Raw genomic sequence first — 27,957 nt, 5'->3', positions numbered from 1 at the left:
ACGACAGGAGAGAATCCTTCAAATGGGATTACACTCTTAGTTCTTATTCACTTAGTAAATTCCTGGAGAGGGCCTTAGGGAGACTTGTCTCGTTTTGAGAATCTGTTATCTGGAAACAGCTGTTATGAAAGAATAGAGAGGAGGGCTAAGAATTAGAAGGGCTTAATTCATTCAATTTTCCCATCCAGCCAAAAGAAAAAAAGCTGTGAAGTACCTTCTGGCATCAGAAGAGAAGAACCAACCTTTCTTTCCACCGAAGCCAAAGGGATTATTTCCTGGACAGTTGCCAACCCTTTTATCATGGGGTATGAGAAGGCATGGCTTGGATTCAGCCCTCCCAAATGCCTTATATGTCCATAGCCAAAGATAGGCCAGAGTTCCTTCAAAGAAGGCCACACAAAGGCACTTGTGGTCCCCTTCTCATTTTTGCCATTCAGGATATATCCCACTAAGTGCTTGCTAAGTTTTCACCCACTGATAATGTAGCCTTGCCTCACAGCCATGAGAAGGGAACAAATGTGGCTGAAGGAAATGACACCTTTTGATTGAAGAAATTAAACATATGGACAATCTTTTGAGCTTTGAGGCTAATTCTTATTTAAATAAAGTTGAATGATCTCTCTGAGTATCTTGGTAGAGGTTGGGAGGGGTGAGGCAAGTTCAGATGGGGAGAAAGGAAAAACAATAACTGTGCAGGTGCTCTCACTGTGGGCTACAGTTAAGTTTTCACAATATGGCAAATATTATATGTTCACAGAATTAGAGCTAGAGGGGACCTCTAGGGTCATTTAGTCCAAACCCCTCATTCTATAGACAGGGAAACTAAAGCCCAAGAAGGTTAAGTGATTTGCCCAAGGTCAAACAGGCAGGAAGCAACGGAGCTGAAATTTGAATCCATATTCTCTGGGGCTAAATCGCTGAGAAGGATCCAATGAAACTCTGCACTGCACAGTTTTTGCTATCTTTTGCCTCACTATTATTTACTCTTCAGAGCTGGATTCTGGGACAGTCAAAGGGGAGAAAGGCTTTGGGAACACTAGGAAAACAAGATATGATGCTCCAGGTCATCACCCTGTTAAACATTATGGCAGATAGATGTAATGTCTTCCTAATTATACATGGAAGACAATGCATCTTTTCAGGAAAAATTTAAATGCATAAAATACATAGAAAATGAAATAGAAAGGAAATCAATTATGCTGAAATACAGTTACCAAAATATTTTTTAAAAAACAAATTCATAGGGGGCAGCGAGGTGGCACAGTGGATAGAACACCGGCCCTGGATTCAGAAGGACCCGAGTTCAAATGCGTACTCAGACACATAACACTTACTAGCTGTGTGACCCTGGGCAAGTCACTTAAACCCCATTGCCCAACCAAAAACCAAAAACCAAAACAAACAGACAAAAAAAAAACAAGTTCATGGATACAAAGTTAAGAAGTCCTGCACTAGTAGCACTGCGTCCTAAGGATGTTACTGACCTCTATCTACTCTAAGACCTCTATGAACAAAAACAATCATGTAAACACTGATGTTGCCAAAAAGCTGAAACTAAATACATCCAGCGATGGGTGAATGGCTGAACAAATTAGTGTGTGGAAATGGAATGGAATGACAGAGTAAAGAATTCAGAAAAACATGGCAAGACTTGTATGAAGCAATACTGAGTGAAGTAGGCAGGACCAAAAGAACAATCCATACAACGATTCTGACAATGTGAATCAATGTCAACATAAGTCTGCTCAGACACAATAGTCATGGCATTGTACTACCCTGTCAGAGTTAAAGGCTACATTCTTCCTTTCTATTAACAATCAATAAGCTAACTTTTTTAGCTAAAGGTACTTTGTTTTTTTGTTTTTTTTTTTTGTTAGTGAGGCAACTGGGGTTATTGTCTGAGGCTGGATTTGAACTCAGGTCCTCCTGACTCCAGGGCTGGTGCTCTATCCACTGCACCACCGAGCTGCCCCCTAGCTAAGTTACTTTGTAAAGGAGATTGTGGGAGTATTTATTTAGAAGGATCTATTTTCAATATAAAATGTATCAAATTTTAAAATGAAAAACGTTTTAAAATGTAGCATTTTTTAAAAAGTCAGCTCCTTTATGGAAACCTCATTTAAAATAAAAAAAAAGATAAGTTATTAAAAATCTGTTGTTTAAGTTGCCTTGTATGGAGATTTTGAAAGCTGAGAAGAGGAATCTAAGAGAGGGGTAACAGAGCAAATTAGATGTCCCAGAGTCAGGTGATATGAACCAGAAGGCAGGCAGATCCATATTTTCTTCACAATTAGTCCCACTTTCACTCAGCAAAACAAAGTCATATGAAACTTGGCAAAAGTGGGAAAGAGATTAGATTAGATTAGTCTTAGACTAATTTGCACTTCAATCTGAATAAGGTCAGAGGGAAAATTCTGCTGTATTAATATTTGCGTTTTTAATTAATATTCAGAGTTTAAATCACTCTGAAAAGCCTCAGACAGGGAAGAAATGCTGAAAGCAGGTAAAATACTGGCTTTAAAATTAAACTTTTTTTCACCCTTCAATTTATTATTTATTTATTTTTTTAGATGTTGTATTCCAAATTCTTTCCCTCCCTCCATCTCCTCTCCCACCCAATGAGAAGACAAGCACTATATCAATTATATATGTGAAACCATGCAAAACATTTCCACATTAGCCATGTCACCAAAATAAGCAAGAAAAATAAAGCCAGAAAAATTATACTTCAATTTACACTCAAGAGTTCATCACTTCTCTCTCTGGAGGTGGAGAACATTTTTCATCATGAGTCCTTCAGAATTGCCTTGGATCACTGTACTGATCAGAGTGGCTAAGCCTTTTACACCATTACAATACTACTGTTACTCATTCTGCTCACTTCACTCTGCATTAATTCATATAGATCTTTCTAGGTTTTTCTGAAACCAGCCCCCTCATCATTTCTTGTAGCACAACAGTATTCCATTACAATTGCATACCACAGCTTGTTCAGCCATTCCCCAATTGATGGACATCCCCTCAGTTTCCAATTCTTTGTTACCACAAAAAGCTACTAAAGTTATTTTTGTACATGTGGATCCTTTTCCATATTCTTTGATCTTGTGCTTAAGTTCTAGAAAGCACATCACAAATACATGGGTTGCTGGGTTAATTCTAGCTTCTTTTAAGTTATTTCAATGTTAATTATGAACTACAGTTCAGATCCATCATCACCTATCTCATGGATTATGGAATGGCCACTAATTGGTCTCTTTGGCCCCACTTATTCCGTCTTTCTAATGCATCCTCCAAAGGCAGAGTCTGACTGTGTTATTTCTCATGCTTAAATACCTGCAGTGGTTTCCTTCTGCATCTAGGATAAACAACCAACTCCTCAGGCTTGTTTGGAGCCATCTGCCATGTGACTGGAACTGCTTGTTCCATCTTTACTTCATGGGACTTACCTGCATGCGTTTTGAATTTCAGTGATCAAACAGGACCACTAGTTGTTCTCTGGACTCCCCTATCTTCTGCCTCTGGGTCTTTGCATAAGGCATCCTTTATGCCTGACTTGCAGTCCTTCCTCATCTCTGCCTCTCAGAATATTCATCTTCCTGGAAGTTTCAGCTCAAGTGCCATCTTTCTAACTCCCAGCCAAAGCATGTGATTCAGGAAGGAGGTTTACATTTCTCCATAACCAACCAGTAAAATCAATCTGATTATTTCAGAATCTAATGTAGACTTGGATATACAGTCTGCAAATCATCAGTCCTCACTACAACTGCCAAACAGGCAATAAGTAATCATGTGCCACGTGGCTGGGACAGGGAATCTTCTGGTTCTGTCAGGACACAGAGAATGGCTCTGAGTGCCACAGAATTAGAAGGGATCCCAGGCCAGTTGGGAGAAGAGATTAGAAAAGGAGAATGCTTTAGGTGAGAAGAAACCTGGCAACTCAGTCTTAGTCACAAACAGAAACTACAGTTAAAAAAAGAAAATAGAGTTTGGAAATGAGGTAAAAATGAGGGATGGGCAGAAGGGTTTGAAGCACAATTGGGCTGAACAGAAATACCCAGACAAAAGGATAGGGACTGGTTTGGATTAGATACCATTGATTTTCTCAGTTGGAACAGAGCCAACATATCTGTAACTTTCCAACCGGTACACAGTTTGTACCTGCACTCAAGATCATTGGTCTGAAGTATTTCATTACCGTCGTCATTACAATAGGAGAGGAGTACAGGACATAAGGGAGGCTTTCAGAGACATAAGGAAAAGTCCCCACCCATTGGGTAACAACAGTGCTATGGTCACTATTGTGCTATATAATTGCTGATTAACTGACCATTTTTCTGTATTCTTATGTTATTCGAATTTTAAGTATAACATATATACATACACACACATATATACATATATGTATACACACGTATATATTTGAGATATTCTACTGAGATGCTTAAGAAAGAAAAATCCCTTTATGAGATTCAAAACAACTGTTTGTAGAATTTGCCCTGCTTCCTTTCAAAAAGAAAACTGCCAAATACTTAACAGCAATTCAGACTCCTACCCCTGCTGAAAATCAAAGAATTTGGTTTACCTTAAATGTCACTGCACGATTATATTCAGTGTGAAACGCGCCATCCCTGTCAAACAGAGAAAGAAAAAAGTGTTGAGATTTAAAGTACAGCCAGGAGGAGACACAATTCTGTTTTCCTTTTCATCCCAGGCATAGTCAGTTAGTTAAAAATGTAAGATCTCCATCTGAAATAACACCAATCTAGTGGGTTCACTGTTAGTACTGATGAAGGCCTCATATGGCTATTTAGAAATTACAAGGGCCCCACATCCCTTCACACTCACTTGTAGTGAAGTAATTCCACTTTTTTGTCCTTTGTGCTCGGGTCAACTTTCATCTTCTTGCACAATTTCCGACTCTCTGCATCACTGCAAAATACAATGTTGGGATAAACATTAACTACTCCATAAATCATAAACAACAAATTTTTGCTAAGTATCTTCTGTGGCCAAATCACAGAACTGAGGTGCTGTAAGCAAGTTAAAAAAATGTATGAGGCCCTGCCCACAAACAACATAATCTGTTAGGGGAGTCAAAGCATAAATTATATGGCAGCATATGGTTAAAGGTTAAATGGGGGATATGGATATTAGATCACGGCAGGGCAGAAAGGTCTGTGATGGCTTCACAGAGGGACCTGGGTTGGACCCTGACAAATAGATTGAGATAGGTATGGGGGAGGATCAAATGGAAGGAACAGACTGAACAAACATACTGAGATGCAGAAATGCAAGATATGTGAGGGATCAGTCTGGAAAGTTCAAGTAAGGCAATACAGTAGGGGAAATGTCTGAAAAGGTAGGTTGGAAATTGATTGTGCAAGGTTAAAGAGTTTGGACCTTATCATGCAGACATAGAGCCATTAAAACATTTCTGAATGGAGGAATGACATAACATAGAAATTACAGAAGCGTAGAGATCACTTAACACAACTCTCTCATTTTATAGATAAGAAATGGAAGCTCCAAGATGTTAAGTGAGTTGCCACAAAATGGTGTTATAGATAAAGATTAATCTATCAACAGTATGTAGGATGGGGTGATGTGGTGAGAGATCTCAGGAAACAAGAAACAGATACAAGAGATACAAGATACTAGACTGGAAGAACTGACAGGACTTGGTCTATGTGAGGGACAAAAAACCAAAGATGATTTCAAGGTTTTGAACCTGGGCAGCTGACAGAACTGACATCCCTGAGTGTGAACAGTTGATCAGATAAGAAGAGCGGTAGAACATGAAGGGAGGTGAGAGTGAAAGCTGCAAGAATGAGAAGACGAGCAAGAAGAAAAGACTGGAATGGGCTGAGACGCCTTGATGAATACTCTCAATAGTTACCAAGAAAAGCCTTGAAGGAAACAATAAGCGAACAACACCGAATACTAGTGTAGTGTTGGGGAATCCCAAGAGAAGGGAAGTAAGAAAAGAATAAGCAGTTACATAGTGCCTACTATGTGCTAGGCCCTGCGCTAAGTATTTTACACATATTACCTCTTCTGATCCTCACAACAACCCTGCGACATAGGTGCTGTTATTATCTTCATGTTATAGTTGAGGAAACTAAGGCAAACAGAGGTGAAGCGACTTGCCCTGGATCACACAGCTAGTAAGTGTGTGGGGCCACATCTGAACTCAGGTCTTCCAGACTCCAGGCCCAGGGCTTTATCCATTACACTATCTAGCTGCCTCAAGAGGAAGAGAACTGTAAGAAGAGCATGGGGTTGGGGCCTGTGTACCCGCTCCATCCCTTGCCACAACCTCCCTAATAAAATTGCCTACAAATGGATTCTGTCTCCTCTGTTACTTTTAGGTCATCAATGACCTCTTCAACAAATCTAACAATCTTGTCACTGCCCTGATTCCTGCTGACCACCGTTATAAGAGATGCACTGGCCACCCTTTTGACATCCTTGACATCCACTTAGCTACCCTGGCACTAATAAATATGTGAACATTCATTATATCGACAAACCACAGTTTATGTAACTAGTTCTCAATTTATGGGCATCCACTCTATTTCTGGTTCTTTATGACCACAAACAGTACAATGGACTTTTGATTCTGCTGCGTAGTGGTATTGCTGCAACCAAGGGTATGAACTGATCATGTAGTCCTTTTCGTGCATAATACCAAATGGACATCTGGAACTACTAAGACAATTCATAGCTCTTTCCTGCTAGAAATTTTTACCCTTATGCCCTACCATCATCTCCAAATCAATATATACAAGCATAGTCCATTATCTTCTTCTTAGCTAGATTCCTCTCTGATTAACCTTTTTTGATCAATAGCATGACTATTCTCCTGGGTTTAAAACCTGTGAACTGTTTCTGACCCCTGCCTTTTCTTAATACACTAGATTTCAGTTACTAAATATTGTTCATTTCCCCTCTGGATATTCCTCATTCTTTTCCATCTTCTCCATTCCCACTGCTACTTCCCTAGTTCAAGGTTTCAGATTTCTTGTCTCAGTGACCTCCAACAGTTTCTTAGCTGGCTTCCTTCCTGGTCCCTGGCCCTGAATATCACTGTTAGAATAATCATCTTGAAACGCAGCTTTCAACATGCCACTCTACTGCCTAAGAATCGATAATGGTCCCCTAATTGCCTACTGCATTTGATCTAAGCCACTCTGTCTGGCTTTCAGAGCCCTTCACAATCTAGACCTATGCTTCCAAACTTTTTTCACATCTGCTGGCTTTTGATCATTCTGGCCCTGCTGCCTTGGCCCCTTTGTCCTCCTGACTCTCTGGTTCCTCTCTGTCCTTAAAGATTCAGCTCAGGGATTCTTTTGGGGGGTTGGTGTGGGAGGAGAACGTTAGCTCCTGTGGAGACAAAACAATAGCGGTACATGTGGAACCCTAAGAAAGACCAGCCAGAAATGTCCTTTTTGGGGGAGGTCCACACTCTCCCCCCAACATCTGGGTAACCCTATCCTCAATTAACCAATCCTGCCTTCCCTCCAGGTACCCCTCTTCAACCACAGGAGACTCCTAACGAATCTTCTGCATACTGTTTTAGGGTCCGGGTAGCAACCCAGATACCCAGCTATCCATCTATCCTCCTGTGAATTGCTTGGCCCATAAGATAGTGGGGCCAGATGTAGGCATGTGAAGAATACAAATAAGAAAAATGGGCAGCTAGGTGGCACAGTAGGTAGAGAGCTAGGCCTGGAGTCAGGAAGACTTGAGCTTACTGGCTCTGTGACCCTGGGCAAGACATTTAACCCTGTTTGCCTCAGTTTCCTCATCTGTAAAATGATCTGGAGAAGGAAATGGCAAACCACTCCACTATCTCTGCCAAGAAAACCCCAAAAGAGGTCATGAAGAGTCAGACACCACTGAAAAACAACTAAACAACAATAAGAAAATGCATAAATACCACAAGGTATGGCAAACATTCTTTCTCCTTCTTGTCCAGTTCTATGACTGAATCCCTCTCCCCCAACCCAAGTCACACTACCTCAGCTCTCCTATCAAGCCTTGGAAGACTTATTGTGCTGGGGGAAAATTAGAGTGCAACCCTAATCTCAGCCCGTCCTTACTTCCCTGTGTGCCCATAATGGTTGGTGAAGGTGAGAAAAGGATCCTTACTGGCCTAAGTCCACCTCTCCATCTCCTAGATTTAATCATCTCTTTGGAAGATGAGCTAAATGCTAAAGTTTCCTGTAAGCTAAATCCTGAAGACCATTTTAGGATCTAGAAAATGCGATTTTTAAAAAAATTCCTTTTGTAATATGAATGGGAAAAGGAGATGAAGGGAACGTGGCATTACCATGGAAATTGGTCTGGGCATGGTAGTCATATGATAATGAGAACTTTGTGGGGTACAGAAAGTACATTTCCCAGCCGATTTTGCAGTCTATTCTACTCAGCACATTACCTGCTGGGAAATGGAGTCACTTTGAATATAATAACATAGGTGTCATTATGGAACCCCATCTCTTGGTGAGTTCTTCTCATCCCAGTCATTCATATCTCTTGTCTTACTTTATTTCTCTCACTGTGCTGCCCAATAAAGTTGTTTACTCCTTCAAAAAAAAAAAAAAAGCAAATCATAAAAACCACAAGTCCCCCTTCCCCCATAAAGCCTTCCCTGACCACCTTGACCACTGTGATCTTTCTTGACTAAGCTGCTCAAATACTTGCAATGTTCCACTCATCCAAAACTTATCATTAACTGTCTTGTTATACTAGTTAATATTTTGTTCTGGGGTCTCATCATAAATTGTAAACTCTTTTAGGGCACTGACAGAAATGAGGAGATCGAGACCAAAAAGTTTCATATTTTATACTCTTCTGTATTCACCACGAGTGTTTAGCCCAGTGTCTTACATCTACCAAGAGCTCAATAAATACCTGATTTACTGGTTAAATGCATCCCTTCTCTATTCTGCTTACTCTAATCTGGCCCTTTCTTCGGAATATTTAAGTCTTTCCATGATGTTTTCTTTTATATTGTTGTGGTATAGGAATACAATGGAATATTACTGTGCCATAAGAAAGGACAAACGTGAAGAAGGAAGAGAAACTTGGGCACATGTGAACTGATGCAGAGAGAAATAATCAGAAGCCAAAGGAGAACTGAGCGGATAGCCACGCAGCTCCGTTATCTTATTCTTGGCTGTGGCAGGCACATAGGGCCAGGAATTCTTTTTCTGAATAAGCTCAGATACTTTGGGTTCTACAAAGGAAGTAGGGAAGGAATGCCTAGGGGAGAGAACAGCTGGAAAGATTGGGGGTGTGATGCAACCACTTAAAGTGTCTGCTTTAAATTCCTGTTATACGTTTTGCTGTTTTAAGATGCTTTGTTCTGGAGAACTCAGTAACTGAAGGCAAGTTACAAAGGCAGGCTGCAGGGGTTACCAAGAACCAACTGTATTTGAAGTATTATGTCAGTAATGGCTCCAGGCTCTGGAAGCAAAAAGCTGAGAGAAGAAATGATGCTTCATTTCTCTTAAGTCACAGGGCAAAGAACAGTATGTTATCAGATGATATTTTTATCATTATTTCACTCTAATTTGAACAGTGAGGTCCCCAAACTACCTTATACTAAATGACTAAACCTGAATTGTTAAAGATTGCTAAAAGGCAAATAAAAAACAAGTCCTTTCTGGATCTTCCAAGAGAGACCCACCAGCTCCGAGTTGTAACAAATGATAAGAAAACGTCTTCAGGGTAGGTGAAAGGCACAGAACAGTCAAAGAAAGAGAAGAATTTTAAAATTTAATTAAAAGCCTAACTTTATAAACACACACAGTCACAACAGAAGCAGTATGGAACTAGAAAAAACAAGAGTTCTTCCTGGAACCAGGCCAAGACTACCTTACAGTGGGAATGTGCCTTCATATATCCATATGACTGTAACAAAGTTTTTATTGCTTTCAAAATGGACTAAGAATGTGTTGCTGTAGATATAAGGGGAACAGAAGATAAGTCAACATGTATTTACTAAGCACCTACTATGCTTAGTTCAGTAATGGGCTGAGGACAGGAGATATGGAGAAAGGTAAAAACAATACTGTCCTCAAGGAGCTCACAGTCTAACGAGAGAGACAAAATGCAAGCAACTATGTGTAAATAAGGTATGTGTGTGTGTTTGTGTGTGTGTGTATAAACATACACACATCAGTACATACATATATGTGTATGTATACACACACACACAAACACATATCACAGAATAAACTGGAGAAAATGTCAGAGGAGAGGCATGATTAAGGGGGATTGGGAAAGGCGTCTGCAGAAGCTGACATTTGAAGTGAGCCTTTAAGGAAGCCAGGAAAGCCAGGAGGTGGAGATGAAAAGGGCAAGCACTCCAGGCTCAGGGACAGCCAGTGAAAATGCCCAGACTGGGGTGATGGAGTCTCTTGGGTGACAAAGAAGGTATGTGAAAGTTATGGTATTTCAAGCTGCAGTTTCAAGAAAGAACTCTAGACTCCTGGGTGAAGGCAGCAAAGGCAAGTTGAAGCAAATGTTAAAGATAATGAATATTAAGTATACGTTTGCAAGGAAGGAGGCTTAGGGGAAACGTACTGTGGATTACAAATTCATCACAGATAATCCACAAATCAGACAGTTTAGAAACCATGGCTTTACCAGATAATCTTCAATTCAGATAATTCATACACCATAGCTCAAGTTACTCATATTACACCTCAATCATCTCTAAATGTCCAACCATCAGGAATTCTGATGAACCCTAAAATAAGAGTCCTGAATAAGGAATCAAAACAACCAGGTTCTAATTTGGGCTCTGCTATTTGATAGTTCTATGACCGGAAAAAATCACTTTATATCCACTCTAACACTGTTACATGAAATGGCTAAGAGGTTGGGCCAAGATGACAATGGTAAGAAGCAGTGTGGTGAACTTCCTTCCAAAAATCTCCCCTAAACAGGTTTAGAAAACACACCAGACCAAATACTGATAAAGAAATCCAGGAAAAGTCACAATAAGTCATTTGTCCAACCCAGTTTGGCATAGGGAGATAAGATAGATAGGATATCTGTGGACACTGGAAACTGGTCAGTCTAGAAACTTGAATGGCGCAGTGGACAGAGTGCTGGGCCTAGAGTCAAGAAGACACATCTTCCTGAGTTCTAATCCAGTCTCAAACACTTCCTAGCTGTGTGGCCCTGGGCAAGTCACTTAACCTTGTCTGCCTCAGTTCCTCATCTGTAAAAGCAGCTGGAGAAGGAAATGGCAAACTACCCCGGTATGTTTGCCGAGAAAACCCCAAACGGTGTCACAAAGAGCTGGACATGACTGAAATGAGTGAAGACAAACAACAAGAGGCTGGAAGAACTCTAGCATTCTCATGCCCAGGGAGAGGCTGTGCTGACCAGTGTAAAAAGAGGTCTCAGACCCCTACCACAGCACCACCAGACACATACCAAGGTACTACAACGGGGACAGCTGCCAACTGGCAGCTCTGTCACCCCTAAACCCAGTTCTGGGTCACAGATAGACAGCAGATTAAGAAGAGGATCTGTTCAAAGAGTAGTGTTGCAAAGAAAGGAAGGAAGTTCAGAAACTTCTAGTACCAGCCACTTGGCTTACACACCAGGCATATGGCAGGTCTCACTTCTACCATCTAGCCCAGTTTACAGAGGAATAACTTGGGCGAGAATTAAAGACCAAAGGGAAACCTGCAGTTCTGTCTCTCCAAATCAAGAGAGCTTTCCAATGAACTGATAGAGACTGAGCCCAGCAGCAGTCTACTACGCCTCAGACCAACACCTGGCCAGAAATGTACAGAGCTCAGTCCAGGGGGACAGCAAGCAATTTTACCCTGGATCAGACTACTTTGGGAGCGCTAATCTATCACTGTGATCCTGGAATAACACAACATTCAATACTCTAAGAAAGGAGCAACAGGATCAGCCCAGACCTTCCTTCCAGAAGTGCCACATGGCCCAGAACTAACATCAAGTCTAAAATCAGGAAGTAGGGTACACAAACAAACAAACCTCAAAAAAGAGCTATTATAGTGGCAAGGAAGCTCAAATCACAAACTTAAAAAGAGAGAATGAATCCAAAATATCTAAAGCCTCAGGGAAAAACATAACTTGGACACAAACTCAAGTGAAGAGAAATATAAAAAGGTAAACATGAATGAACAGTGATAAAGGAGTAAACAAGGATAAACTGCTTACATTGAAATACAGGGAGATGACACAGGTATTACTTCTGAACCATCATCAGGGGTCACAAAGGGTGTCTAATTAGACAAAGTCTGGGAGTGGTTCTGTTATGTCTTGATGATCTTAAGAATGGAAAGAAAGGAAGAGGCATGTACTGGGGCAGATGGGAAAGGAAGGTTAGAGAAAATGATCTCACACCATCAGGGCACTCAAGAAGACATCAGGCAAAGAGGAGAGGGGAGGAGGAGTGGTTGACACTTGAACCTCACACTCACCAAACTACTCAAAAGAAGCAAGTAGACACATGCACGTACACACACACACACACACAATACAATTTACTCAACAAGGAAATATAAGGAAAAGAGCAGAAGTGGGGAGGGGGATTTAGAGGAATGGTACATTAAGGGAGGGAACAATCCTAAGTCCTCCTAAGTCCTTAGTCAGCTAGGTGGAGCAGTGGATAGAGTGCTAAGCCTGGAGTCAAGAAGACCTGAGTTCAAATCTGGCCTCAGACACTTAGTAACTGTGTGACCCTGGGCAAGTCACTTAAACTCTGGTTTGCCTTAATATAGTGGAGAAGGAAAAGGCAAAACCACTCCAATATCTTTGCTAAGAAAACTCCATGGACAGTACTGGTGTGCTACAGTCCACAGGGTCAAGAAGAGTCTGACGTGATTGAACAACTGTCCTAAGCAAACAAACTCTAAAGATGTATAAAAATATTTATAGATCTTTTTAAAGTGGCAAAGAATGGAAATCTGAGGTGGTACTCATGAACTGAGTAATCAGTGAACAAGTTACAGTACATAAATGTGATGGAATATGATTGTGCTAAACTCTTATCAATGTAATGACCAACCAGGATTTCAGACGGCTGATGATGAAACATGCTACCCACTTCCTGAAAGGAGGCAGAAGACTCATAGCGCAGTATGAGACAATGCAGAAAGTTGTTCTTATTGACTATACATGTTTGTAATGGGTTTAGTTTTTCTTGTGTTCTCAACTACAAGAAGGAGTGGGAGGGTGAAAAGGTGAATTTTGGCATACTTAAACAAATAAAATATCTACTTTTTAAAACATAAACTATCTAAACATGCTATAGTTGTGAAAACACAAGCAGGTTTTAATAATCATTAGTTAAAAAAAAAATCCCAAGAGTCCACAAGATGGCTGTTTTTACATGAAGGCAAAAGGGTGGGGTGGGGGAATACCTGGCACTGAATTTGAAACGGAACTCATGTTAAAATAAGTGACTCAACTGTGTCCCAAAGAGATAATAAAAATAGGAAAAGGATACATATGTACAAAAATATTTATAGCAGCTCTTTTTGTGGTGGCCAAGAATTGGAAGTTGAGGGGATGCCCATCAATTGGGGAATGGCTGATTAAGTTGTGGTATATGAATGTAATGGAATACTGTTGTTCAATAAGAAATGATGAGCAGGCAGATTTCAGGAAAACCTGGAAAGACTTGCATGAACTGATGCTGAGTGAAGTGAGCAGAATCAGAACACTGTACATAGTAATAGCGACATTGTGTGATGACTTAACTTTGATAGACTTACCCCTTCTCAGCAATGCAAGGATCTAAGACAACTCCAAAAGACTCATGATGGAAAATGCTATCCACATCCAGAAAAAGAACTATGGAGTCTGAATGCAAACTGAAGCATACTATTTGCTCTCTTTTGTTGTTGTTGTTGTCGTTATTTCTTCTTTCTTATGGTTACTCCCACTGGTTCTAATTCTTCTTTACAACATGACTAATGTGAAAATATGTTTAATATGAATGGATATGTAGAGCCTATATCAGATTGCACGTTGTCTTGGGGGGAGGAGGAGAAAATTTAGAACTCAAAATCTTATGAAGTCAATGTTGAAAACTAAAAATAATTTTTTTAAAAAGTGACTCAAGTGTCAGGAAACATTGAAAAAGGTAGTGGAGATGATGACTTCACTGAGGGGAATAAAACTTAGGAGGCTACGTCAGTCCTTGCTTTTAGAACTAATTTTGCAGCAAGGTAGCAGTCATATCATCTTCACAGGCAATCAACCAACTGCACATTTTTCACTCCTCTTTTATGAGAAGGAAGCAAAGGACACAGAAAGGAACTAATTCATCTTTGCAATTCATTTTAGAAAAGGGCAATGGCAAGGTCCAGGTTCACTATAGATTCAACCCACTGTCCCAAATCATCTATTTTTACAGTATAAGATAGCATTGAACTGAACCTAATAATGACCCTTAGTCATCAAGAGAAAGTTAGCTTGTATTAAGTACACTGTTAAAGAAGCCAAGAATGTATATCATATTTTTGGAAAAATGCCATCAAAAAGGCTGAAACAAAGTTTTAGCATTAAGGGTTAATCTTCCGTTATCCAGAAAAAAACAAACAAACAAAACAAAACTCTATTTTCCTGGATCTACCATAACTATCACAGGAGTATCACCCAACCATCTGATATACCACCTAGTGGTATATAAGAGAGCGCCCCCAGGGAAAGAGTTGTGCTCGAAATGTAAAAGCCTTAGGGTCAGCTTCATCTGAATAAAATGGCACTGGGTAGGAAGAGTTTATAATCTGAAGTGCTACAGAGGAGTTTTAAAACTAAAAACTGGAGTAAAGCAGCTAAGTACAGAACACTGAAAAAAAGGTTTTATGAGGCTAAGAAGGAAATCTGAGGCCTGCTCATGCTATCATTACGATGACAAAAGGCTTGATCCATCCAATCAGACACCTGTTGTATTGCAGAAGTGGCAGGCCTGAATGTATAAATGCTTACATACCAATGACAGAAGTAAACTTCTTCCAGAATCCATTATTTTGTTGATGTGGGTATTTCTTTCACTGGCACAGAATACAACTCTTTTATGTCTACTATGACCTAATAGAGGTAGCATGGCTGAAAATTTTATCATCTTGTGGATCAACTATTGATTAGCCTCTCCAGAATCCCACTAGGTTTGTTGTAAGACAACACCATTAGAGAAGTTCATTACTAGGCCCATACTCAAAGCTTTTTCATATTGGTAGAGCCTGCCAAAACTTGCAATCTGCTGGGATCACCTTCAGGATCCCAAGACCAACCTGCTTACTGAAATGAAACACTCCAAAAAAAGATTTAATGTAGGTAAAAGTTGTCTGTTTTTTTCTTTTTTTAAAAAAAGGATCTTAATATATTTAGCAAGAAGCAGCTTGGCATAGAGAATAGAAAGCTGATCTAGGAGTTAGAAAGGCCTGAGTTCCAGCATTGTCTCTTACAAATACTAACTAGCTGTGATTTGGTGTCAATCTGCATTGGTATAGGGAGTTTTCACACTGGAAATTATCTATATGAATAAAATCACAGGTTTGGTCCAAAATATGTATATCCCCCTAAGTATCTTAGATATTTGGTGTTAAAGGCTCTTGATCCTAGAGGAACAACAGGTACAAGGAAAGAAGAGCTATATTACTGCATACGAGGAATAAATATAAAGTAATAGGATTAAAAAGCTTACAGGAAAAAGAAAGTACAGAATCACTGTAGACAGAACTTTCATATTTATGTAATAAAAATTTTTAATATTGTAGACCATACTTGACCAGAATAGTATAACTGCATTTGAAATGTAAAATTGAATCAGAGAAGCTATAAGATTGGGTCAGGTGGCAGTAATGAGGCATTTTAATTAATCACATAGAGAGTGGCTGAGACTAGGAAGAAACATGGAAATAAAATTTTGGGATAGGAAAAAGGCCTACTATACAGAGCAAATACCTCTAGAACCCACAAAAGGAAGGAAACATTGTATAGTAGGAAAAAGTAGCACTAGACTGGGAATCAGGAAATCTGAGTTCTAGTTCTGCCTATGACACTAATTTAGTTCTGTGGCCATGGATAGAGGCCCTCCATCACTTTGGGCCTCTGTCTCTTCTTATCTTCATATGTAAAGTGAATGGGGTATAACAGACATCTACATGTTCCCTCCTACTTTTAACAGTCTATGATTATAATGAAATATACCAGATCTGTTCCTAAGCAATGAGCAGAAAGTGGTACAGAAACTAACTACAGAAAGCTACTATGCATCAGTAATAACATTCGGAAGGGAGACGGTACATCCAATTTAGAAAACATAACTGAGAAAATCTGGACACAAGTTTTAAAATTTTGAAAGGTAGCACTTAAAAATTGAATATTCTCCCAGCAAGCTTAGGGGCTATTCACTCACCGCCTGGTGTACATTTCTAGACGAAACAGAAAGAAGAGGAAACTCAGGCCAGGCAGGCAACAGGACTCTGTCTGCAGTTCTTGGGAGAAATGGTTCATTCCTTGCCACCTACAAATACACCCACACTTCTCCCAAATCCTTAAAAAACCTTTACTAGACATTGCCATTTCCTCAACGCAACACCTCTTCTCCCTTTCACTGCCAAGCTTTTATAAATGATCATCACACATCGCTTCCATTTTGTCACCTCTCTTTTACACAGCTTAATGATTTGGCTTCTGATCCAACAATCAATTGAAACTACTATAAAATTAACCATCATCTCCTAACTACCTAAGTCCATTGGCCTTTTATGTTCTCATCATTCTTGAGTTCTCTATAGCATTTTTTAAAAATTGATTTTATTTTTCATTCTGAACTTAAATATGAAAAAATGAGGATTGCCATATATAACAGAACACAAAAATAAGAATGCATATGAAACTAAAATTCTAATTCACATGGCTTGCTCTCTTAAAAAAAAAAGTATAAAATAATTCCCAAGAATTACATTCAAAGCCGCCCTGCTTGTCTGGGCTTCCTTCTATCACTTCTGGGCATTAAATTTTATTTTTAATGTTCTGCTGATGTTCTTTTCTCTCTTATTTTAAAAAAATAATATTTTATTTTTTTCAGTCAGCAAAAATCTACCTTCTCACCCTCTTACCCAATCCCATACCCCTAAATGAGAAGGAAAGAAAAACAAAACCCCTGCTATAAATCTGAATAGTCAAGAAAAACAAATTTCTTTGTTGTCCATGTCCAAAAAAATAGTGGCTCTTTGCACTATGAGTCCTTCACCTCTCTATCTGGAGGTGGGTAGCAAGTTTCATCATTAATTCTCTGGAATTGTGGTTGGTCATTATGCTGATCAGAGTTCCTAAATCTTTCCAAGTTGTTTGCCTTTACTACTGTTCTCATTGTATGAACTATTCTCCTGGTTCTATTCACTTTACTCTGTATAAGTTCATGTAAGTCTTCCCAGGTTACTCTGAAACGACCCCCTTCATTTCTAACATTGGAATAGTATTCTATCACATTTATATGCCATAACTTGTTCAGCCCTTCCTCACTTACAAGGACCCTCACAGAATTCTATTCTTTGCCACCTCAAAAAGAACTATAAATAAATATTTTTATACATCCTTAGAGTTTGTTTTGCCTAGGACTAAACCCACTCTTCATCTACCTTCTCTCTAATCCACCCTTCTTTACTTTCCTTCCCATTTCCCTGCTGAGTGAAATGTATTTCTATACTCAGTCTTATGCATGTTTATACGTTCTTCTACAGACCAATGCAAATAAAAGAACAGTTCAAGTATGAGTTGTTTCCCCTCACCTCCTTATTTGTATAAATGTCTACTTTCCCACCTTGATTATGTGAAATCATTTCCCCCAAATTTCCTTTACCCCTTATTTGTGGGGGTTTTTTATGTTTCTCTTTACTTCTATGTTTGAACTTCCAAGTTTCTCTAACGCTCTGGTCTTTTCATCAGGAATGCTTGAAAGTTCTCGATTTCACTAAAGGTTTATTTTTCTCCCTGTAGTATTAGACTTAGTTTTGCTGGGTAAGTTATTCTTGGCTGTAAACTTGTATTTTTTGCCTTCTGAAGTATCATACTCCAAACTCTCTGCTCCTGTTTAGTGGTTGCTGCAAAATGGTGTGTGATACAGACTGGGGCTGTACTTTAACTCTTTCTTTCTGGCTGCTTACAGTATTTTTTTTTTCCTTTGATCTAGAAACACTGGATTTTGGCTATGATATTCCTGGGAGTTTTCATTTGGGAGCATCTTTCAGGAGGTAAGCAGGGAATTTGTTTTTCTATTTCTATTTATCTATTCTAAGAGCTGTGGACAGTTTTCTTTTAAGGTTTCTCAAAATCTGATGTCTAAAATTTCTTGTTCATGGCAACTCAGAAAGTCTAAAGATTCTTAGGGGCAGCTAAGTGGCACAGTAGATAGAGTATCAGGCCTGAAGTTACAGAGATTCATCTTCGTGAATTCAAATCTGGCCTCAGACACTTACTAACTATATGACCCTGGGCAAGTCACTGAACCTGATCTGCCTCACTTCCTCATCTGTAAAATGAGCTGCAAAAGGAAATGGCAAATTACTCCAGTATCTTTGCCAAGAAAAAACCCAAATGGAGTTATGAAGAGTCAGGCATGACTGAAATGACTGAACAACAACAACAATTCTTACATTTTTTTCTCCTTGATCTGTTTTCTAGGTCAGTTGTATTTGCTATGAGATGCCTTTATATTTTCTTCTATTTTTTCCAGTCTTTTGACTTTATTTTATTATGTCTTATTGTTTCATGGAGTCCCTGGCTTTTTCTGATATGGTCAAATTTTCAAGGAATTTGTTGCTTGGGTGAGGTTTTCATACCTCTTGTTCCAAGCTGTTAATTCTCTTTACAATTTTTTCATCCATGGTTACCACTTCTTTTCTAATTTTTTTCTTCAAGTGTTCTCATTTCATTTATTATATTCATTATAGTACCCTCCTCTCTTATTTCTTATTTATCCTGTACACAGATTATTCGTCTAGATTTGCTTGCTTGTCTCTCCATTAGATTGCAAGCTCCTTGAGGTCAAGAATTGTCTTATGCTTCCCTATATATCCCAAGTACTTAGCACAGTGCCTGGCACATGATAGACACTTAATAAATGACTGGCTGATTTATAAACTCTTTTTTTAAACTCTCATTTCACCTATAAAATCTAGTTGAATTCATGACCAAGCTGTTTTTTGCTTAAGCTTTGCTTGTAAATGTTTTAGAGCCATTTTTCCTTCTGGATTTATTTCTCAACTGTTCCTGTTAGTAAAATGATTATTTATAGTGACTTTCTCATGCTTCCAGACTACATCCTGACTTTAGACTTGATGTTAGGGCTTGAGCACTTATGAAGAGAAGCTCTGGGCTGGTCTTGTCACTGCTTTCTTTCTTTTTCTTTTTTTTTTTTTTTTAAAGGCAATTGGGATTAAGTGACTTGCCCAGCGTCACACAGCTAGTAAGTGTCAAGTGTTTGCTTTGAGGTCGAATTTGAACTCAGGTCCTCCTGACTTCAGGGCCGGTGCTCTATCCACTGCGCCACCTAGCAGCCCCTTGTCATTGCTTTCTTGAGCTATTGAGTAGTATATTACTGTAGGATCTCAAGGACATTGTGGGAGACCTGCAAGTTTCAGTGTTCAGAGTGGTGTGATCCAGGGCAAAGTCTGCCGGCTGCTCCTCAGATCTAAGCTCTGCAACTTCCTGACCTGTGTTTGGACCTGAAGTTAGACTCACCCACGATTAGGCATCCGGCAAGCTGTGCTGGTTCACAGTGACAGAACTGTAGGCTGCCCTTTGGTATGGGATTTCTGCCCTGGTTACTCCTCTGTAGACTGAGTTAGAAGCTGAAACTGGACCCTTCCCCTGGACCATTATATGCAGTTTAGCAGAGTAAATTATTCTTGATTGTAAGTTTATATGTATATATACAATACTGTATTCCAAGACTGCCTCTCATTTATAGCAGACCTATGTAACTAACCTTACCTTTTGTTTAAGAATTCACTATCTAACCATACTTGTGAAAGCTAAATTTCTTTCTTCTCATTTTTTATGGTGTGATATTCAATATTTAGTCATGTATCCATTTTGAATTTATTATAGTATTTGGTGCCAAACTGCCTTCCAGTTTTTCCAGCCATTTTTGTCACATAGGGAGTTCTTTTCCTAGATAATTTATGGTTTGGGCTTTATTGAACACTGGGTTGAGTTCAATTATTTCTGATTCTTCCTTGTCTATTCCCATTTTACTCCTATCTTTTTTTTTAAATTATTTCCCTTGACAGTCTACATTTTTTTGTTCCTCCAAAATAATTTTGTTACTATTTTTTCTAATTCCATAAAGCATTGATAGTTTGATTGTCATAGCACTAAATCTATACATTAACTTGGGTAGTACTGTTACTTTTATTATATTAGCACAGCATGTCCTTGAGCACTGAGTATCACTCCAGTTATGAAAGCTGTTCTTTATTTCTTTGAGGAGCATTCTGCAGTTGTTTCTTTACAGATATTGCCTATGCTTTGGGGGATTGATTGCCAGATATTTTACGCAGTTTCCAGATACTCTGAATGGGACTACCTTTTCTATTGCTGTCTCCTGGATTCAGTTACTGCTACACAGAAATGATATTATATTTGTGATTTATTCTGTAGCCTACAACTTTGTTGGAAGTTACTGTTTCAATTAGTTTCTCTGCTGATTCACTAGGATTTTCTTAGTAAACTATCATTTCAGCAGCAAATAAGAATCATTTTATCTCTTCTTTGCCCATCTTTATGCCTTTATTTTCTTCTCTTGTCTTAATGCTATTGCAAGCACTTCCACAACAATGTAAAATAACAGCAGGGAAAGAGGGTGTATCCTTGCTTTACCCTTGTATTTGTTGGGAAAATTTCTTGTATTGCCCTATTGCATAAAATCCTAGCTTTTGACTTTTAAACAGATACTTTTTTATCACATTAAAAAAGATTTTTCTATGCATATATTTTGTAGTTTTATTTTTAATTTGTTTACTATTAGCAGAAATGAGTGTTTAACTTTATGAAAGAGTTCCTGTGAATTTCTTTAATCACATGGTTTGAGATTTTTTTTGTTTGCAATATGATTTTCATTGTTTTGCTAATGTTTAACCATCACTGCATCTCTAGTATAAAATCCAATGGTTTTTTAGATAAGTAGCTGTAGCTTTTTCTTCAAAATTTTGTTTAAAAATTTTGAATCAACATTCACTAAAAATATTGATCTATAGTTCTCTTTATCTTTCTTCACTTTAAGTATCAGGATTACATTTATCTCTTTGAATAAGCTCAGTAGAGCGCTTTCTCAATTTTCTACAATAATCTGTGCAATATAGGTATTATTTGTTCTTTTAAAAATCAGATAGAATTTTCCTTTAAACCAATCAGGATCAAGAATTTGTTTTTTTTTCTTCTCACATTACTTCTTTTTTCCTATTCAGAGATTAGATTAAGATCTCTATTTGGACTTCTATTAATTGGAGTATTTTACTTTTTTGTAGATAGTTCTCCATTTCTTTTGAATTCTCAGTTTTGTTGGCACATAACTGAATAGTATGCTCTGATAATTCTTTTTATTTATTCTTTCTGTTTCTTCTATCTTATGATTTCTCACCTTGTTCATTTTTATTTTTTAAATTTTATTTTCTTCCCTCTTCTTTTTAATCAGGTTGACTAACGGTCAATTGTATTAGCCTTTTCAAAGAATCAGCTTTTAGTTTTATCACTTTTTTCTTTTTCGTTTCTAATTTACCTATTTGTCCTCTAATTTTCAAAATTTCCTCTTTTGAGATTATTTTGTATTTGTTTGTTGATATTTTTAATTAAAAAATTTCATATTCAGTTTATTAATCCTTTTTTATATTTTGTTAATGTATGTTTTTAGAACTATTTCTCCTCTGGAGACTTTTTTTTTTAGCTACATCTCAGAAATTTTGGTATGTTGTCTCACTATCATTATTATTATCTTTCACTGTTGTTGTTTCTATGACTTGTTGATTGACCCTCAGCCTGACATTTAAAGCTATCCAGGCTCCTACCTGCCTTTCTAGTTTTATTACATAGTACTTCTGGTACTCTCCATTCCAATCAACCAGCCTGTTCCCAGTATACATCATTCTAGCTCTCATCTCCTTTGCTCACTTTTCCCCTTAATTCACTTCCCCTCTTTTCCTATTTTCTCCTTCTTGAGACTCGATCTCCCTGTGTCATCCAGACCTGAAGTACAGTGGCCACTCATGGACCCAATCCCATTACTGATTGCCATAGGAGTTTTGACCCGATCCATTTCCAACCTGATCCAGTTTGCCCCTCCTTAGGCAGCCTGGTGGCCCTTTGCTCTCAGGAGCTCGCCATATTGGTGCCAGACTTAGTGAAGATAACCAACTGGCTTAGAACACTGAAGCTCAGAACTCCCAAACTTGAGTGTTCTACTAGTCTTAGCCTACCCAGTAGCAGAGATCACAATTGCATACCATCATGCCTTGCTGTTCATACCTTTTCCTAAGTAGTCCATCATATCTAAAATGCACTCATTTTCCTCTCACTTCTTAGGATCTATAGCTTCCTTCAAAACACAGCTCATGTTACCTGTTGCATGAGGCCTCTTTCGATCCCTAGTTGTATTCCCCCCTCCTGAAATTACTATGTATTTATTTACTTTTATTCCTATCATATTTCCCCCAGCAGACTATAAGTTCCTTGTGGGGAACAACTGTTTCATTTTTGTCTTTGTTTTCCTACCACCTGGTACAGCACATTGAACACAGTAGATAACTAACGTTTGTTACTGAATTGAATTGCGTCTGGAGAGTGTGAATCCAAATGCTAAAATGAAGTGCATGGTGTCCCTATGTATTTCAAATATCTAGTTCTCCCTACTCCCAGTCACAGATAGTAGAAAGGGAGTTATATACTGAATATAAAATATAATCTTATAGAAGTGAAGAACAAAGTCCTATCACCAAAATACATCATTGGCATGTCTCCTTTATTCTTCTTATTTCCACCCAAAGAAAATACCCTGAGAAATGAGGGTTTGGAGAAATGCTGTACGCATTATTTTATTTTCCAAATAAGCTTTACAGACAAAAAATGCATCAGCCATTCAAGTTCAGGAACTCACCTTCCTCTACTTCAAATAAGAATATTTTTTTTTTGCTACCCTATACATTTTGCTTTCAAATTGAATAGGGTGAAGATTAAGAGGGAACTGATGCTTTGCAAGTCTAGTATAAATCACCAAGTTTATGACCTAAATCTTCTAGCAAACCATTTTTCCCCTCCTTCTTTCTTTCTTCCCACTTGCCAAAACAAATGACCCACATCCACTGTTTCTCTACTTTCTCACCACTCACTCTCTCCTTACTCCCTGAAACCCTCCCCCTCCCCCACTTTACCGAAGTTAAAAGTCAAAAAGCCATTGCTTAATCACCAAATCCAGCGGCTTTTTTAAAGTGTTCATCTTCCTTAATTTCTACAGCCTTTGACGCTGTCATCCTCCATCACTACTTCTTGAAATTCTCACCTCCCAAATGCCACTTTATGTCATAGGTCTCTTACTCACAAATAACTTTCAAGAGTGACCTTTCTTTGTTTCTGTGACTTCTCTTCCTTGTCCATCCTCTAACACATCACAAATTCCAGTCTTTGGTCTTCTTCTTTTCTCTATCTATACTCTGTCCCTTTAAGATCTCATTTCATCTAATGACTTCAAATTGAACTTTGAAAATCTGAGATCCTATTCACCAGAAATCTGGTTCTCTGTAAGGTTTGTCCATTGGTCTTAACATTGCTTTCTGGAGCTACAGTACAAAGGTTTCCATATGATAGCCCTTCAAATATGTTAAAATTTTATATGACATTAAGCAAGCCTACTGGCTTCCCTGAATTCCTTTAAGTCCGAAATAAAATCTCATCTTCTACAGGAAACCTTTCCTCACCTTTTTTAATGAACTTCCTTCTCTTAGTTATTTCCTATCTTATATATAGTATGTTTATATATATTTGTTTGCTTGTGGAGTATCTTTGGACTCTTTTTTTATATCCTCAGAGTTCAGCACAGTGCCTGGCACGTGGCAGATGATTAATAAATGTCTGACTGACACTTTGCTCCTCAGTTTCTTTACCTGTAAAATAAGGGACCAGGTGACTTCTGAAGTTCCAGCTCTAGATTTATGCTATGTGTATAAAGTACTATGTGTATACTGCTTTATAGTCCTTAATAAATGCATCCTTCATATAGCTGCCAAAGTACTTTAGATCTAACCATATCACTTTTCTACTTAATAAACTCCAGCGGCTTTCTATTGTGTCTAGAATGAAGGTGGTGGTGAAGGGTGGGGGAGGGGAATAAATACTTATTAAGCACCTACTATGTGCTAGGCAGGGCAGTTAGGTGGATCACTGGAGAGAGTGCTCGGCCTGGAGTTAGGAAGACTCATCTCCTTAAGTTCAAATCTGGCCTTAGACACTTACCAGCTGTGTGACCCTGGGCAAGTCACTCAACCCTCTCAGCCTCAGTTTTCTCATTTGTAAAATGAGCTGGACCAGGAAATGGCAGACCCACTCCAAGGATCATTGCCAAGAAAACTCCAAATTGGGTCACAAAGAATTAGACACAACTGAAATGACTGAACAAGCAAGTATGTGCTAGGCACTATGCTAAGCACTTCATAAGTATCTCATTTAAATAAAATAAAACGTAAACTCCTCTCTTTGGCTATGAAAGTCTTTCACAACCTGGCCCCTACCTCTCTTTCCAACTTCTTTCCCTCCTTTCCTCTACTCTCCCTCTCTGCATTTTCTGTATGTCCCCCTTCCCCACCCTAAATGGTTCAGCCCAACCTGTGTCTCTATTTCTCACACACACACAGCACTCCATCTCCCATCTCCATGCCTTAGCACTTACTGTCCCCCTACCCTCCGTATAACTGTCTCACAGAATCCCTCATTTCCTTCAAGATGATGCTTAAGTGTTTCCTTCTACACAAAGCCTTTCCTTATTCCCCCTAAGTGTTAGTGCACTCCCTAATTACCGTGTACTTAACTCTGCATTTATCCTGTATATATTTACACATACATACACAGCCTTCCACCATAAAATGCAGGCTCCTGGAGAGCAGGGACCACTTCATTTTGCCTTTCTATCCCCCTCGTTTGGCACACAGTAAATGCTGTGTAGGAGTTAGCTGATTAAAAGCGCTTTCACACTTCTGTTGATCTTCACATTCTCCTTTTCATCTTCTCTTCTATAGAAGAAACATCCTCAATTACTTCAAACCAGCACTATTATGACCACTTTTCTCTGGACTTGTTTTACTTTATCAATGCTGATGTTCCAATAGGACTGGACCAGCATTAAACATGGTTAAACTCTTACTTCCTGTGATCTAGACACTTGGAATAATGAGACTATGGTTTTTTTTAGTAGCCACATCATACTGTTGACTTATATTAAGCTCATGGTTAATTAAAACCTCCAAGCCGTTTTCAAATGAACTGCAACCAAGATAATTCTCACTATTCTATATTTGTCCATACGCGGTTTTTTTTTCTTTTTTTAAAACCGAATACAAGGAGTGGAGCCAAGATAGAAGATCAGAGGCATCAACCCAGCTGAACTCTCCCAACATTTCCCTCCAAACAACTTTAAAATAACACCTCAAATCAAATTTTGAAGTGGCTGAGCCAACAAAAAGTTGAGGTGAGACATTTTTCCACTGTAAAACAACTTACTATGTCAATGGGGTGGGGGCTAGCCCAGAGTACAAGGAACGGTACCACCAAGGTGGACCTTGGAGGCAGCTCCAAGAGTGTCAGTAGCAGCAGCTTCAGGACTGCTACAAAAGTGTTAGCAGCACCTTCATGAGCTCTCAGCCGAGAATTATTTATTTGACTACCTGAAAGCCATTATCAAAGAAAGAGAACAGACATCATATTTCAAAAAATTATCAAGAAAAACAGCCCTGATATCTTAGATCCAGAGGCACTGATCACTTCTGGAAAGAGACCCCAAAATGAAAATTATATCCAAATTCCAGAGCTCCCAGTCAAGGAGAAAATATTGCAAGCAGCCAGAAAGAAACAATTCAAATATCATGGAGACACGGTCAGCATCACACAAGATTTAGCAGCTTCCACATGAAAGGAACAAAGGGCTTGGAATATGATATTCCAAGGGCAAAAGGGCAAAGAAGCTAAAATTATAACCAAGAATGATCTACTCATCAAAACTGAGTATAATTTTCAGGGGGAAAATGGATATTTAATGAAATATTTATTGAAATAAAGGACTTTCAAATATTTCTGATGAAAAGACCAGAGCTGAATAGAAAATCTGACTTTCAAATATAAAAATCAAGAGAAGCATAAAAAGATAAACGGGAAAGAGAAATCAAAAGGGGCCTCAATAGGGTTAAACTGTTTGTATTTCTATATGGGAAGATGATATATGTAATTCCTAAGAACTTTATCATTATTAGGGCAGTTAAAAGCAGTCTATATAGACAGAGGGCATGGGTGTTAGTTGATTATGTTGGTATGATGTCAAAAAGAAATGGATAGGTGAGAAAGAGGGACATATATTGGGGGGGGTATACACACACACACACACAGAGTTGGGTATAGAAATCTTACCCAACAAGGAAATAGGAGGAAAAGACAGGAGATATGAGGGTGGGAGTAGGAATGAGAGGATGATAAAAAGGACAAATTAAAGGAGACTGTAATCAGAAGCAAAACAGACTTTTGAGAAGGGACAGTAAAAAAAGAGAAAGAGAAGGATAAATAGAAGAAAATAGGATGGAGGGAAATACATAGTTAGTATAACTGTAAAAGTGAATGGAATGAGCTCACCCATAAAACAGAAGAGGACAGTAGAATGGATTAGAAAACAGAATCCAACAATATGCTGTTTACAAGAGACACACTTGAAATAGAAAGACAGACACACAGAGCTAAAATAAGATAGAGTAAAATCTATTATGCTTCAGCTTAAGTAAAAAAAAGGCAGGGGTAGCATTGTTACTTCAGACAAAGCAAAAGCAAAAATAGACCTAATTAAAAGAGATAATCGGGGAATCTACATTTTGCTGAAAGATACCATAGACAATAAAGTAATACCAAAAAATTTTATAGCAAGTTTCTCCAATAAAGGCCTCATTTCTCAAATATATAGAGAATTGAGTCAAATTGATAAGAATAAGAACCATTCCCAATTAATAAATTGCCAAAGGATATGAACAGGCAGTTTTCAAAAGAAGAAATCAAAACTATCTATAGTCATATGAAAAATGCTCTAAATTACTATTGATTAGAGAAAGACAAATTAAAACAATCCTGAGGTACCACCTCACATCTATCAGAAATGACAAATGCTGGAAGGGATGAGAGAAAATACAGACAGTTCTGACTTTATATAAGTGGACCATTATGTAGACTTCTTTGTAAAGCAATTTTTATGCAATGCAATGACAATGAACATGGGGAAGGGGAGGAGTGAGAGAGGCTGGAAGGGGGCTGTGCACCCATGGAGGGAGGAGGCTGGCACGTGGTTCAGGGATATGTGGGAGAAGGGACAGATAAGTAAGAGAAGGAGGAACACACTGGGGCTGGGGCCAGCCACATGAGGGCCCAACCACAACTGAGAGAAAGAGCATAAGGGGATATAGACACATGGGATCTTGAAATGGACATAGACAGGAAAGGATGGGTGTCATGGAGGGGTCAGAGGTAGACACATACTACCCAAGCATGGATGGATAGAAGACAGACACATGGGGGCTAGACATACAGGCAGGTAGGCAGAGCGGGACAAAGGTCTCTTCTCTCAGTGCCAACAGTCTCAAGGCAAGCCACTGATCTGGTAGCTGCAGCTGTGGTGGTCTCTCTGCATGTCTGTATACTTTCACTTGGAAG

The 27,957-nt window shown here is 38.7% G+C and overlaps 1 protein-coding gene across 1 annotated transcript in view; it reads right to left on the bottom strand.

The window, feature by feature from the left end:
- Positions 1-27,957, bottom strand: part of PDIA5 (protein disulfide isomerase family A member 5) — a 172,357-nt gene that overhangs the window by 82,920 nt on the left and 61,480 nt on the right. The window contains exons 4-5 of the mRNA XM_027845336.1: positions 4,846-4,929; positions 4,583-4,628 (exon numbers count right to left, since the gene is read on the bottom strand). Of these exons, the coding sequence (XP_027701137.1) occupies positions 4,583-4,628; positions 4,846-4,929 (130 nt within the window). The remainder of the gene's footprint in view (positions 1-4,582; positions 4,629-4,845; positions 4,930-27,957) is intronic.

This window comes from Vombatus ursinus, unplaced genomic scaffold (assembly GCF_900497805.2).
Source record: "Vombatus ursinus unplaced genomic scaffold, bare-nosed wombat genome assembly UNPS02014959.1, whole genome shotgun sequence".
Classification (NCBI taxonomy): Eukaryota; Metazoa; Chordata; class Mammalia; order Diprotodontia; family Vombatidae; genus Vombatus; species Vombatus ursinus.
Note: the sequence above shows the minus strand (reverse complement) of the source record. Positions and strands in the feature narration are given on the sequence as shown.